Below are 15,795 nucleotides of genomic sequence, written 5' to 3'. Positions count from 1 at the left end.
GAGGACAAAGGGCGGTAGTCCTTGTAAATGGAGTGATACAGGGTTGTCGCCTTTTATTCATGTTATTCAGTCTATATACTGAGCAAGCAGTAAAGTAAACCAAGGACATATTTCCCAAAGGAATTAAAGTTATGGAAGAAGAGCTAAAAATTTTAAACTTTGCCATTGGCATTGTAATTCTGTCAGAAACTGCAAGGGACTTCAAAGAACATTCGAACGGAATGGATTGTTGCATACATTTTATAAGGTCGACATTAATAGAAGAAAAGCAAGGCAATGGAGTGTAGTTCACTTACGTCAGATGACGCTGCGGGAAGTAGATTAGGAAATGAGACTATAAATAGTAGTACAGAAGTTTTTTGTTCGATACAAAATAAAAGAGAATATAAAACACACACTGACAATTGCAAGAAAATATTTTCGGAAAAAGAGACATTTTTTAACATTGGATATAAATGTCAGTTTTTGCGTGTCTTTTCTCGAATTACTTGTTTGGAACGTGGCGTAACGTGGAAGTGTAACATTGACGCAAAATTGTACTGAATACTGCATAGGATAAAGAACGAATAGGTAAACAACCGAATCGGAGAGAAAGAGCTTTATCGAACAATTTCACTAAAATAAAAAACAGGTTGATAGGACTCACCCTGGGGCATCAGGAACTTATTAATTTGGTAATCGAAAGAAACGTGGAGGATAGAAACCGTAGAGGGAGACCAAAGCTTGGATATGGACAGCACGTTCAAATAGGTGTACAGTGCAGCAGAGAGGAAGGGATGTACACAGAACAGACACTGATTGCGTTAGCGATACACCTTTCCTTCGAGATTGGCTTTAACATAGGTGGGCTGCGCATCAAGAACAATATAGTTGATCATAATTTTGAACGCATTATTCCTCCCTAATTTTTTTCTCAAATGAACGGTGTAGTTATATTAGCGAATTTTTCGAGTGAAGAACTACTATGTGAGCGCTAACACTATGAAAGGTTTCCATTAAAAAAAATAAAAAATAAAAAAACGAAATTGATTGCCGAATACCCTCCACCCGTCCACCTCTGCACAAAAAGAGTGCAAAGAGAAAAATAAGTTCCAGAAATAAATTAAAAAATAATACGAATCCTTCCGATTCCGACCAAGGCTTTTGGAAAGCTGCTCCAAACGCAGCTAGGGCAGAACACCGCGCAGCGCGAAGGCGGAGCGATGACTGTCCTCCACTAGGACGCCGGGAGCGAGCCCTCCCCACGATGCGTCCTGAGGTGAACGTACGTGACAGGAGTGGAGTTGTGGGGATGGCATTCCAAACACTCATATCACACCCTCCGGGTCAGGTCCTCAGAACACACGCAGACGCAATTCTATAGCGAATGGCCAAGTTTATGATCAAATTGACTCCTCTAATGACGACCTTGACGTATTACAAACGAACACCCTGCATCTGGCCCAGGAGACATCGGGGCTGCCGGAAACACTAGCATTCTGCCTACTACTAACATATCCTTACACCTATACAGGAATTGTGACTGATGGCAGCGTCCCAGTACCCGTCCAAAACACTTACGAAAATAGTATGGTCAAACCGACTGATTCGTAGCACTGCCCCTACCAGCGAGAGCAGGATCGACAAGACCAATCGCTGCACGTGCGGCGAGGTACGTCATCTGGTGACGTCACTTGTTCAACTTTTGTCATCTAATTTTAAGGTACTTCCCGACATTTGCGGTGCCATGCGCCTCATATTAAATTATGTGTCTCAGAGTCATCTCCAGCGCTTCGGGGTTATTTAAACGTTTATAAGAATCACCCTGTATATTATTAAAAGTAATAATCCTATAATACTTCCGTGGGACATGTCCGAAGTTCCTTAAATGCTGTATTCTGTTTCTTAGAAACTCTTCAACCCAATCACGCAGTTGGTCTGACATTCCGTATGCTCGTACTTTATTCATTAGGCCGCAGTGCGGAATCGTATCGAACGCCTTCCAGAAGTCAAGGAACAAGGCATCTACCTGCACGCCGGTACGTACTGCTTTCTGGATCTGTGAGCTGGGTTTCACACGATCGTTGCTTTTGGAACCGTTGTTGATTCCTACAGAGGACATTTCAGGGCTCCAGAAATGTCAATAATACGCGAGTATGTAACAGAAGGACGTCAGAGATACAGTCTTACAGTATTGTGCGTCTATTCGATGACCCTTCTAGAAAACGGGCAAGCGGAATTTTTCTGATCACTAGGAACGCTTCGCTCCTTCAGCGACCTGCGGTACAATCCCGCAAGACGATGACCACGGTCTTTCGCATACTCTACGTTTATGACACTGACGTCATGTCAGCACTAGCGGCCTTTCCTCTTCAGAGGAAAATCACAAACAGCTGAAACTGATGGATACGCGATTGTTCCTTATTCATTTCAAGTGCTCATCACCACCCGCACGAACTGTTACACCAGCACACAATATCATAATGTTTGCCAGCGATTCAGCAGTTTTACGACTATGGTTAGTGAAGACAGGAGGAGGGTACGGTGACCTGAATATGGGCAATGTGAGGGAGCGGTGTGACGGGTCAGGGGTGCGCCCCTCGCCACCCACTTACCGGGCTGTTGGAAGTCGGGAGCGAACTGGCGCGCCGTCTCGCGGGCGATGTCCGAGTCCTCCCGCGCGTGCTCCGCCGCCATGTCGGCCAGCTCCGCCTTGCCGCGCGCCGTCGCCGTCCTGCGCACAAAACACGGCCACACTCACCACCCACTCACACCGCTGCAAGTTATACACACTCCTGCGCCCACCGTCAGCACCAATTCGCATCTACTGCAGCCCCCGTCCCAAAGATTCTAGCCCTCGCTCAACGTCGTCCACTCCATAACCATACGGTCAAACTTGCACGCCTCTCTGTCCACATGCAGCACTCAGAAATGCACATTATCTACCTGAAATGACTTACCCCAACGAGACTTCAAATCTGAAAACCACTGGCAAACTCCGCGGCACGCAGAGTATAATGATTTGATGCTTTCTGGGAATTACTAGGGGAGACGGGTAAACAAAGAGACTGACCCGTAGAGAAGTTAGCTTTGAAAAGCGCAACGCAGCGCGTAGCCTGAAGCAGTCGCCCTCCGTTTTCTGGCGGGGGCGCCGTTGTCGCAATTGAAGGCTTCGGTGTCTCCCTCTAGCGGGAAAGGGGAAACGTGGGCTGTTCTCGTGGGGCTAAGAGGTGGCTGTATGGGCTCTCTTGGAGAGTTTGCAGACGGGGCATCAAGAAGCGACTTCTCAGCAGGTGCTAGAGGGACTGCACGCAGACCGCGGCATTAGCGTAAGCGACGCGAGCAGCGGCTCAGTGGTATGGAGCGTTAACTGCTCGTCGCGAAAGGAATCTTCCTGAGCGTGGGTCCGCGAGGGGCCTAATGTGCAGTTCGGCCGTATGCTGTCGACCGGCGAGGAGGTTCTGAAAATCGGCGCGCCTTCCTGCGTCCGTTGAAACGGCTGCCAGCGGGCGGCTCGGCACAGCATTTGGAGGTGCTGCGTTGGTTCAGTCCTGGGAGTCGTAACGCACCAGAAGTTGAGTATTGATTGTTAACAGATTATGAAGTTTAATTGAATTCAATTTACTTATTCTTGTTAATTATACCAGCCGTATTTTTTGGGGGGTTTTCCGCCATTCATTCTCGTCTGCCACCCTCGGGAAGGTGGTATTTTAGAAAGCGTGATTGTCTTTATATGTTGCAGACAAGTTCGATTCTGCGCCGTTTAATGAATGGAGTGAAATTCACCAGTAATTTAGCTGAGCTTGAAATATTCTATAGCGTCGTGTTGCTTGCCTGTACTTGCCTTTTACTGGCGTGAAATTTTTTACAATAATTTAATAATTTTAAAGTCCTTTCCTATCGTAAATTATGACTTATTTGTTAAATGATGGTTGGTTCTTTTTTCATTTTTTTTAAAGTATCGTAAAGTCTTGCCCCAAATTTCAATAAAGAGTGTTACTGAAAATTGAGTATAATTTCACCTTGGCACCTACTTCCACTTTACATTTTGTGTATTGATTGAGATTAATAACCTTTCGTGAACCAGTAGTAATTTTACGGTTCAGAGTGCAATACGTAATTATAAATGAAACCAAAGTGAAATGTTAAAGGGTGGGGCATGTAATTTACAGAAAGGAATATGGAACTTCTTGTCTCAAATAGCTAATTATAATCTGAGATACGAGAAAATTATTAACAATTTGTAGCACAGGACATTATGGTAGCGTGTCTATTATAAAAACAGAACTAGGTTTCATTAAAAATAATGGAAAACTAGAAAATCATATTACATTTGTTTATCTACTGTAACTTAATCTGAATGTGTTCGTGGTTTTTCTTTCCCGCGATCAGGCCATCTGAGGACTACGTTACAATTTCAGTTCTTCATTCTTTGTTCTTTCCTTTTCTCCCGGTATACTTTCATCTGTTCATTAAGTTTCTTCTTTCCGTCTTCAGATCATTTGAACCAGTCTTTTTAGCTACCCTGCCTTGGAATTCTCCCCTTTTCAAAACTTCTCCCCGAAAGGCTTCTCTGTTGTTTATATTTTCTGTTTTTGCAGTAAGTTTTTCGTTCCAAATTCTTACTATTTTCTCTAACACACTATTGAAAAGAACCGGGGGTAGGTCGTCACATCCTCGTGCACCTGTTTTTATTTTTAAACGCTGTGAAATTTCTCCCATAAATTGTACATTATAGACTGTATCTGGGAGCGTTTCACGGACTAGGTGTGCCGGATTAGACATTATGTCAAATTCTCGAATTATTTATCTATATTCTTTCTGTCAAAAGAATGAAAAGCCTTTTTGAAATCACAAACATAACTATAATGTCCTTAAAACAAAGTAACATGTGGCAAATTACTTACTTGAGATTAAATATTTACTTTTGGTTTTTAAAGTTTCTTTCCTTTTAAGCAGATGGGAAGTGAACAATTCACGATCCGTGGATATCGGTGATCCTAACTTAACACTAATGCACCCATGTTTAGCTAGATGACATATCTGAAGTACTGTTGGAAACGTGGCACAAAGAAATACTAATACTCTTATTTCATTGTAGCATCTTAAGCCGTCTGTTTGTGTGCGATCCAATTTAGTGATTATGACGCATTATCAGAATAGAGACAGGACAGCCAGCTAGTGTATAACATTCTGTAACAACTAAATTAAATGACACTGTTTTGTCTGATAGTTCACAAGTTACAAGTATTTTTAACCATCACTTTCTAAACGTAACAACAAATATAAGCTTAAATGGTTAAGTTGAAGAAGCAAGAGAATATATTAAAATTAATTGAAATAAATACAATTACAAAAATTCTAAAACACGAAAGCTATTGTGGGACTCATGAAACTTCAAACAGAATTATGAAAAACTGTTCCACTTCATAAGTAATGTCCTTAGTGATATATGTAATGCATCGCACGCATAGGGAATTTTTCCAGACAGGTTAAAATATGCAATTAATAAACCTCTTCATAAGAAAGGTGACAATACAGAGTTATAAAATTATCATCCTAGTTCCTTACTGATATCTTTGCCAAAATATTCGAAAAAGAAATGAACTAAAGGACAGTCCCACACTTAAGTGAAAACAATTTACTTAGCATATCACAGTTTGGATTCCAGATAGGATGCTCAGCTGACAACACTATTTATACATTCATTCACAAAAAGCGTAAGCCTTAAATAATAATATATCACTAGTTAGTATCTTTGTGATCTTTCCAAGGCATTAGCTTGTGTAGCTCATAATACTCTGTTAGAAAAACTCAAGTTCTATGGGACTGATGGTTTTACATACAGCAGGTTTTAATGATACTTGACAAACAGAATATAAAAGGTTATGCTGAATAATTCAGTGTTGAAAAGATAGAAAATTTTAGTGTCTGGGGTGAAAAGAAAATCCACAAAGGGAATTCCACAGGGTTCAATTTTGAGACTACTCCTATTCCTTATAGATGTGAACGACCTTCCACTTAACATTCAACAAGCATAATTGGTACTCTTTGCAGACGATTCTAGTATTAAGATAAATAACATTAGTGACAAAGCAACAGAAGAGTAAGTAAATTATATTTTCCAAGGAGTTATAAGTGACTCTCAGGAAATGGACTTTCCCTCACTTTTGGAAAAAAACACTCTGCATTCAGTTCTGTATAATAAATAGACTCATACCAGCAAAAGATGTAGCACATGAGTGAGAATCAGTAAGTAGGATTGAATTCTCCACGTTTTTAGGTGTACATGTTGATGAAAAATGGAACTGGAAAAAGCATATTACTGAGTTTCTCAAACAATGAAATTCAGCCACTTTTGCTCTTCGTATAATTACTAATCTTGCAAAGTATTGACTGCACAAAGGCGAGCAGTAAGAATAATATCTGGTGTTCACCAACGGACGTCATGTAGGTACCTCTTCAAGGAGCTGGGCATTTTAACTGCGCTGTCAAATTACATATGTACGCTAACGAAATTTGTCATAAATAATCCACCACAATTTGAGAAGAACAGTGAAGTACATACCTACAATACTAGAGGGGAAAATGATCTTTATTAGCCACTGTTAAAGTTGTCTGTGGCTAGGAGAGGAGTTCAATATGCAGGAATAAAAATTTTTGTTCATATGCCCTACAGAACATAAAATGTGTGAAAGGTAGCGAAACAAGTTTTAAATGTAATTTCAAATCATTTCTCCTGGACGGTCCCTATTCCATTGAAGAATTTCTACTAAAAAACCACTTGCTTTTAAGTTTAGTAGCACGGTAGTAATAAAATGATAATATGCTCATTAATGTTAATACTAATGATGTACACGTGTCCCGTAAAGCTACACTTTCCAAAAATGTTCAAATGTGAAATCTTATGGGACTTAACTGCTAAGGTCATCAGTCCCTACGCTTACACACTACTTAACCTAAACTATCCTAAGGACAAACATACACACCCATGCCCGAGGGAGGACTCGAACCTCCGACGGGACCAGCCGTACAGTCCACGACTGCAGCGCCCAAGACTGCTCGGCTAATCCCGCGCGGCACACTTTCCACATAATTTCGATAAAAGAATTGTTCAAATGATCTATAGAACGCGTAACTAACTAATTAAGTAGAGCTTGATAGAAAATGTTGTCTGACGGGTGGTCTCGTTTTTACCAACTACTTGGAACTTGTGTGGACTACTGTTGAAACAGAATGATATTAAGTGGAACAATTTTATTTAAAAATCATTAACAAATTTTAGTGATATTTTACGAAAGACAGTTTTTTACGTAACATCTTTATGAACAGTCGAGAAGATGGAATGGAACTTTCGGTCAGTATATACCGCTCTCACGAAACTATTAACTTCGGCGAATGAGGCAAGTGTCTTCATTAATTTAGTTAAAAAAGTGCAATGTCTTCCAGTTTTGCTCACCTTCGGAATTTTTAATCGTATTCTGAGTTAGTGGACACTCTTGCAGAAAGAGTTAAGCTTTTTAAAATTCGTATCAGAAACACCAGTTCCAGTTAAACAAGATAATGCCAAAACTCCACACATGCTGGTTCTTCGCTTACGAAAATCTGTAATGCCAGTGGCCACCGTTAACGGCATGAAACGTTGGATGTTGGTAAAACCTTGAATTGTAACTGACAAAGGATATGTGTTTTCCTACTCGCCTCCGACCAGACGTGCGAGTAATTTTACATACAGTTGTAAAACTACCGAAGGTTGCCGTAGACTATCATAAGTAAGCGTAGGTTACAATAGTTTTCACGGTAGACTTTGGCATTTAAGATAAAACCTGTACGTTAAGTGTGTTGCGTAAGTATTGGGCGTTACCTCATTTCGATGACTTTGTTTACGTGTGCAATCAGTTTTTTACAAGACTCCGCTAGAAACCAGAAGTAGTGAAACGTATAGAAGCTGAGTGAGGATACGAAATGGGCCGTGTAATCTGCGGAACATTAATAGGTGACCACCGTTCTTCAGTATGCGTCAGCGTTTGGAAATGTGGGAATTGTACAATACGAGGACCATCGCAAACAAGACAGAAGCCACGTGTAAGTACTGCGGAACCCATATCGTAACGCAGTGGCTACTTGTCTACGAGACCACCTTCATAGGTGTGAACTCTGTCACATTCTTATGAAACATGTGACTCAAGAAGCTTTACAGAGATAATGAATAATTTCGAAGAGCATTTTTAAAACAATTAATGAATCGTCGATGTCTACTATGTCTGCGACCTTACCTGATGAGCAGCCTAGTCTCTAGAAAGGCACATCATCGGTTTCATCAGGCACTTCTACAACGACTTCCGACAGAGACTTGAACGAAGTCGCCACTAGAGCTGTTTACGCGTCAGGAGCCTCTGATCATGATCAGGAACGTTCAGCTCAGTACAAAATAACAACAATAATTACATAGATTTTTCTTAAGGGTCATATAAACTGTACTTGAATAGAAAGTAATTGCTCTGGTTACATAAAAGTGAAGAAGTTGCCCAATCGACTCATTTTCATTTCTTAAAAAATACGATTTATTTTCTGTAAGAATATGAAATACACAATGAACTACCACTGAACAACGTGCGGCTCTAATTGTGTACAAAAGAAAGAGAAATCGTCGGCTCCCACTTTCTCTCTCACACACATCCCTTTATGTTTCTTTCCCTATCAATGCTAGTAATACTACCGTTAATCCTACCATTTACTACGTCATTTATGTGCTGTATCATAACTATCGAACCGTAGTTTCGGCAGAGTGCTACTCTACATTCACAATAATCAGTGCAACCCCCCCCCCCCCCTCCCCACACACACAAGAACAATCAGGTATCGCAGTTGCAATTGTGTGATTGTCGTTTGACGCGCAAATGCATTGACATCAGTGGTTTTAATAATGATTCCACTAACTCACAAATTACCACTGCCTCTACATTTACCGTTATGTGACCAATGCGTTTCAGATATTGAGGATAATTTAGCGCACTTGTTTGTCTTCATCAAGTACAAATGTCCGTCTGTGAATGGACGGATTGTTGCGCTGTAAAGTGCAGAAGCATCGATATATTTTCGCCGAAAACTAATCAGTGGGAAATTTACGGAAACGTGAATAATTTATCTGGTTAGGTACAAAACGTAATGTTTAATGTGAGATACAGTTTACTGTTCAGTGCGTGTTCAAAATGCCGATTTGAGTGACCTAAAGACTCTCGTCCTGGTATCCATGGGAGAGCTTTGACACCGAGACAGTGTTTCTTGGGAACCTGTCAGCAACTACTTTGACCCCAAGAAAATCACACAATGAAATGATTCCGTGTAACTCGCAAGATAGGAAATAATGTATGTGTATTTGTAGTTGTGTAAATTTTTTTATATGTTTCATTCCTGAAAGGACAGCAAGTGTAATCGTACTTCATTAACATTTGTGTTTAGAATAACTAGTGTTTTTTTTTTGTTTGTTCTGGGTTATCAAGTTCACGTAGCATGTTTATTAGAATATTTGGTACATTGATGCATTAATTATTAGCCAGTGGCGTAATACTAACGTAGCGGCTCTTGTTGCATTGGTAAGTAAGGTTGTGACGGGGGACAAGAGTTTGCATTGCAAACAAATATCGGAGTTAACTGATGCATTTTGATGTCGTGGACAGTAATGATCTTGTTGGTGTGTTGACTGAAGCCACTTATTTGCATTATCACAGTGGTGATATTTCACATTAAAGTGTAACGAAGGCTAGTCGAAATGCAAGTTCTTGTCGTCTAAATGTGTAACAACAGAGAAATGAGCAGTAGAGTAAAGTACGAGAGCTACTGGTGGATTCAAGCACTTATTGCTAACTATTAACTCCGTGTATTGATCAAAGTTGATGGACTGACTAGCTCAGCAGCAGGTATTTGTACTGGTGGACAAGGATAACGTTAAACTCACAGTCGAGTAGTGGTGGCAATTGCTTAAGTGATGATAGTTAATGAGGTATGGCATGATGTCTTAGGCTGACTATATTACGTAACTAGTATGTAACTTGTGGTATATTTCATTGTTTTTCTTCCCAGTTTCATTTCTCTGTAGGTTTGATATATATTTTAGAGTAATGGAATGGAGCCTGACATTCTACATGTAACTCGTGTACGCAATGTTTTTCTTTTGTTGATTTTGTTTTGTATTTAGACTTTGCTGTGTAAAGGTTTTTACCCTGCAATTTATGAATGTCAGATTACTTGCTCTGTGTTTGGATGGTGAGCTATTTAAAATTTCATGAGTACAATTAGTATTTTTTTTATTTGTTATAGGATTAGTGAAGTTTGGATTACTCATAAAAATAACGAAGATCCCAGTAACTAAGCAAATTTTTATCTCAACATTATTTTTTTATTTGTATGATGTAATGTTTTATTTGTCATTTGGATTGTTGTAAATTTGTATGTGTACGTTACTCCGGATTGTGGAGAGTACAATAATGCAACAACTGTGTCAATAATTTGGTAAAGTAACAGCATTTGGTCGTCTATTTGAGGTCACCAGGGGCTAAGGTCTCCTCCTGGTTATTTTGATGACTTGCTACGTTGTTCTAATACAGCTTTCTTAAAAAATATTCGGAACTACCCTCGCATTGCAAGGATAGTACTGTGCCATTTTTTTCTGCATGGGTAGCCGGTGGTGAACGGGTACAGTACCGCCCGACATTGAAAATAGGTATCACATACTTCATTATTTTTGTCAGAACAACACATTTTTTTGTAAAATAACTCAGTTTCAATTAATACAGCGAAGCCGGATACCAGTGTAGGAAAGAATGACAATTTATTTATTTAATTGATCACAGGTGCACTCCCACAAAATAAATCCCTACATCCAGTTTGGTGAGATCTGTGAAATGAATGAATGTATGGTCGTCTGCTAATCGCAGATAGTGAATGTGAATATATGATCATCTTTGAGACGATCCTTTGGCCACCTTTGGTGGGACCAAAGAGATGAAATTTACCTGAGCTTTGAGCGCCTGAAATGTGGCTGACCAATACGGTAGCAAGGTGCTCCCCCACTGTGGCAGAGGTGCGAGAGGACCTGAAGAACGGCCATGTTTCAGCACTCTGCCGCTGGATCTTGTGCTGTTAAGACCTGTCCTAGGTGTGCTCCGTAAAGAGAAAAGAGTGGAGACATGGTATGCATGTGAAATATTTAAAAGTAGTTTGAAATAATAATTTCTCTATTTCAGGAAATTTTGTGGGGAGAATTAAATGTCAGGCAGGTAATATTAATGGGATCGTAGTAATCTTTAAAAGTGACCAACGGTCACAATGAAACCACGTGTAGCAATAAGTTGAAATACTTCTGTGTGCTTAAGTTAAGCTGAATTACTAGCATGTGTACTATAAGTTGAAATATTTAAGAAATAGCGTGTGCAGGACTTGAAATTAGAGGCGAGTACTTCCACATGGTGAGTACTGTGTGAGTCTCAATCTGTGTATGAGACAAAGGATAAAGAGAAGTACTCGTCCATGGTATCAGTTGAGGGCTCGTGTGTGTGATGAATATGTTACTTTGCGAGATATGTTTCCGTGTGACGCTTGATTCAAACTATAATACTCTGAGAGAGAAGCAAGGTGAGGCAGCCGTCTATCCAGCAACGCCACTTGGCTTGCATTCCACAGGAAGACGTGCATATATCTCCAGATTTCATAGTAGGAAAGTAGAATTACGAAGTGGGGCAGTGTAGTGTGACACTGGGATAAATATTAATTGAAGTGGGAAAGCGGAAAGTGATAATGTTGTGACTATTCCCTGTGTTGTATTTCATGTTGTAGTGTGGTGTATGTCATGTAATTTAAGTATGTGTGGTTTGCATGGGAGAGTAGTAAGGTAGCTTCAGAGGTAGTGGGTTATGCGTGTTCCTTTTGTACTGCTCGGTCTGGAGGAAAGTTTCGTGATGATGATTGTGAGAGTCGAAATGTGAGAAATAATAAAAGATCCACCATCCTATCCAGAAAGTGCACGGTAGCGTTAAATAATTACGAGACCATAAGATAGAGAATCACCAATGTAAAGCCATGCGCACTGTGCGGAATTTCTCATGTGTTATTGTTGTAGGTTATAGAATTTGTGTGTTTAGGTTATAGAATTTATTGGAATAAATAAGGTAGTGAAAAGAAAAAGATTGGTGGCCTTTTCCTTCGAACTGTATGCTGTCATGATACCCAGAAATTATAATGTGTGCGCCACTCATATTCAGTGCGATGGCCACGTGTTGATAAAAGCCGTTAAATAAAAAAAGAAAATGTGGTATTGCCAGTGCGTAGTGAACAGTCAGAGTTCTGTAAATTACTGATAGTCAGATGTGTGTTTCCGTTGCGTATTATTCATATAGGAGGATAACTTGTAACTTAATTATGAGTACGAGAGTTCATGTTACTCGATAAATAAGAATGAATCCACTCGCTTGGCAGACCACTCATCTTGCAGGCCTGACTGCTTGATGCCACAGTATGAGCAGGGCATGTGGGTGCCTCTCAACCTGAATGTACAGGTGAGGCCTAAATTTGGCCATACACGTCCAGGCCAACATTCGGGATGTTTTATCATTAAATACTAAAGTACACTCACGACAGGTGTGATAAATAATATGAAATTTCTGCTTCTCAGAAGTATAAATTAGATTCAGTTCGATTTAGGAAAAGCCGATTCCTTTAACACACTAACAGACTAAACAATAACATAACACGTAAAGTAATGGAGAGCACGTATGAAAGAAAGTGTACATGAACCGCCATGTGATTTCTAGAATATGAGTTAGAATGTGTTGTAAGACAGAGTCTCTGAGCGCAGGATAAGTAAAAGTTGCTTCTCAAATAAACAACGTGAATTTGGAACTACCCAGTGGCAAGTTACCAAATAGTGGGATATGTTTTTTATCGGTGAACGGATTAGCATACCGGCCGCTGAGCCATTTTGCTAGCTTTCGAAACAGTAATTGAGTTTGCGTCTGCATACAGTAGATACTCAAACCACAGACACAATTCTACCAGCACAGATTTGAAAAAAAGTCTCTTAGTACTAAATATACAAGTGAAAGTGATAGTGATCATGATCCATCACAGCACTATTGCTGACAGCCCGTAATGGATGTAGTTGTAAGTGGAAAATTATTTGAACCTGTTAACGTGAAAAATAAAGTAAATTTACAGGAAAATGACTTTTGTCACGTAATTAAACATTTTAATTATAAAATCTTGACGGATGTCCAGCACAAAACTGATTCATGCTGTCACTGGTATTTAAGACAATTCTAGGATGATGAGATGAAACGTGATCGCAGAAGCTGAAAGATGAGGCATTTTTGTTGTACAATGAGTTCAAAAACTTTGTGATATCGTAACAGAATATTGCCAAATCAATGTGCGCAACGTAAGTGATATTGTTCTACAAAATTTCGGGAGAACAGCCGGATATCTGTAAGTTGCTGGTATGATATTGTAAGACGTTGTGGTCTCCTGACCTTCATTGCTTACATATTCCGTCCTCACAATCATATTCCGCACATCAAGACGCTTCATTCGAACCCAAACTCGATAAGATAAGTCAATGTTGTATGAATTCATGTAAACGATATGCAAATAACAAGTGCACACCGGGGTTGAAATACTCGAGGCTGGCGTACACACACACATTCAAGACATGACGGTCACAAGACCTTTCAGTTCGGGAGAGGCGGACCGCACGCCGAGAGGCCGGTCCCTTCAGAGGACGATTCAGCCTATCTATGTCGGACTGCGACCACCCGTGGCGCGGACAGCGTCTGCCCGAGTGAAAGGGGAGAACGATCCCGTGTTTGACTTAAAAGCAATTTCCGCTACATTGTGTGGGAGCGCCCAGCCTACGCATTCTTTACAAACATAGCACGCAGTTTCAGAGGTTTTCACAGGGAGACAGCAAAAGTCAAACGCCGATGCTACAGATTTCCAGATTGGTCGCCTTAAACGAAACGTCATTCTCCCGTTTTAGAAGAGCAATGCTGATTGGCAGACGATTTTTTCAGACGCCTTGAGCTGAAGAGACCGAAGAGACCGAAAGATATACCCCTTCAGGTCTGGCGTGGAGAGGGGCCGTTCCGTTGTCGCTCTTGGAGCGAGAACACATAACGAGAGCGTGTGCTCTCGTACGTGTACTCAAAGAGTGAGGAACAAGTCTCTCCTCAGTACTTCACTGGGAGAGCACCTCTGTCGAGAGCAAATCGGAGTGTGACTCTATATTGAGTCCTTGTGATTAAGAGTTGTTCACAGTGTTGGCCGCCACACTTATTGTGCGGTGTGAATGGACACAGTTATAGTTAAACGCCTGCGAGCGAATTTTTGAGTGGCATCGTGGTGGACTTGTTATCTGACCTGTGTATCATGCCAATAGTTAGACTAGGCGCGAATAGGAGTCCTTGACTTCATCAAGGTGTAGGGAGAGATTGATTGGCAAAGGTCAATCCAGATAGAACGAGAGTTATCTTATTCGTCAGCAGCGAGCGGCGCAGATAGCAGTCATCGCAGCTTACGGTATTGTGCGCTACAGCTCTTGCGAGCCCCATATTTCCTCCACAAAAATACACTTCACTGCATTTCACATGCGACAGCCTCGACCGTACCTAGCAATATTCTAACGGATAATTATTCAAGTTTAGTAGGCACGGCTCTCAGCCATTCTGCCAAGTCAATAACAATCTTAAACTTTGTATAGAAATTTCATTAGCGAACCCTATCCTTGAGAGGTAACTTCACATTCCGAAAAGAACCCGGAAATAACTTGTTCAGTTCATAACTAAAAGTACCATTATGATTTCTCAGAATTTTTGCAAAATAAATAATAATTTTCGTTAGTTTCATGTTTTTCTTACACTAACAAGCACTACTCCAGTACCCAAGTATCCCACTAGTTATGTAAGAAATTTTGTGAATTTTTGTGTCATTTCCTTACAGCGGACGACTCCAGAAGATATTTATTGCTGAAAGTTTTTCAGGCATTTCTCTTTAGAACGTTAGGAGCGTCTGTCTGACTTCTGTAGTAGTGTGGGGGTGGAAATTGCATCTTGCAGGAGCCACAGGGTACAGGGTACATCTCAGATTAATCCGTTGCGCAGAATGACAGAATAGCACCCACACGCTCACAATATTTCGGCACAGTGTCTTGTGGTCGCCTTCAGGTGTATACTGACGAGCAATACATTAAGCTCCCCTATTTAAGATCCCGCCGGCACACGCGTGGTGTTCCTAGTTGTCACTGTGCATCAGTTGCTTGAGCGCATGCGCTTCTGCTGTAAGTCTGTGCACTGCTCTGTGCGTCCTCCGCGGTGAAAGCCGCCACTTCGACATCAAAACGACTGTCTACACACGGTAATATCGCAGGACGGCGATGATTACACAGAGCAAGAATTTTTTCTTTAATCGGGTCCCATGCAGAATTTAATGGGAAATCGCCGTCTCGATTCATATGACATACTCGCCATCTATAAGTAAATAAGTGCTGAACACTGTACGTCCAGAGGTCATTCGATGAAATAAAATGAAACAAAAATTGTGGTCCATACGTCAAACGATCTAAATCCCTTGTGAATCGAGACGACGGTTTCTAGTTAAATGCCGGACGCGGTGATCGAGCAGTTCTAGTCACGAAGTCAAGTGGGCCACGTTCCATATCTCTCTACCTCAGTAAGATTCGAAAAGACATCGGGAACCGAACCCGGTTCCTTCCGCTCCGATGGCAGTGACACTAATCACTCGGCTACGGGGCAGTCTTTGAAACAGGAT

At 40.8% G+C, this 15,795-nt stretch overlaps 1 protein-coding gene across 1 annotated transcript in view; it reads right to left on the bottom strand.

Annotated features, from left to right (window-relative positions):
• LOC126263155 (junctophilin-1) overlaps positions 1-15,795 on the bottom strand; it is a 948,615-nt gene that overhangs the window by 274,960 nt on the left and 657,860 nt on the right. Inside the window, exon 6 of the mRNA XM_049960189.1 lies at positions 2,595-2,713. Within this exon, the coding sequence (XP_049816146.1) occupies positions 2,595-2,713 (119 nt within the window). The remainder of the gene's footprint in view (positions 1-2,594; positions 2,714-15,795) is intronic.

Source organism: Schistocerca nitens, chromosome 6, assembly GCF_023898315.1.
Source record: "Schistocerca nitens isolate TAMUIC-IGC-003100 chromosome 6, iqSchNite1.1, whole genome shotgun sequence".
In the NCBI taxonomy this organism is placed as follows: domain Eukaryota; kingdom Metazoa; phylum Arthropoda; class Insecta; order Orthoptera; family Acrididae; genus Schistocerca; species Schistocerca nitens.
The sequence above is the reverse complement of the archived record's forward strand: the minus strand, read 5'-3'. Positions and strand labels throughout refer to the sequence as shown.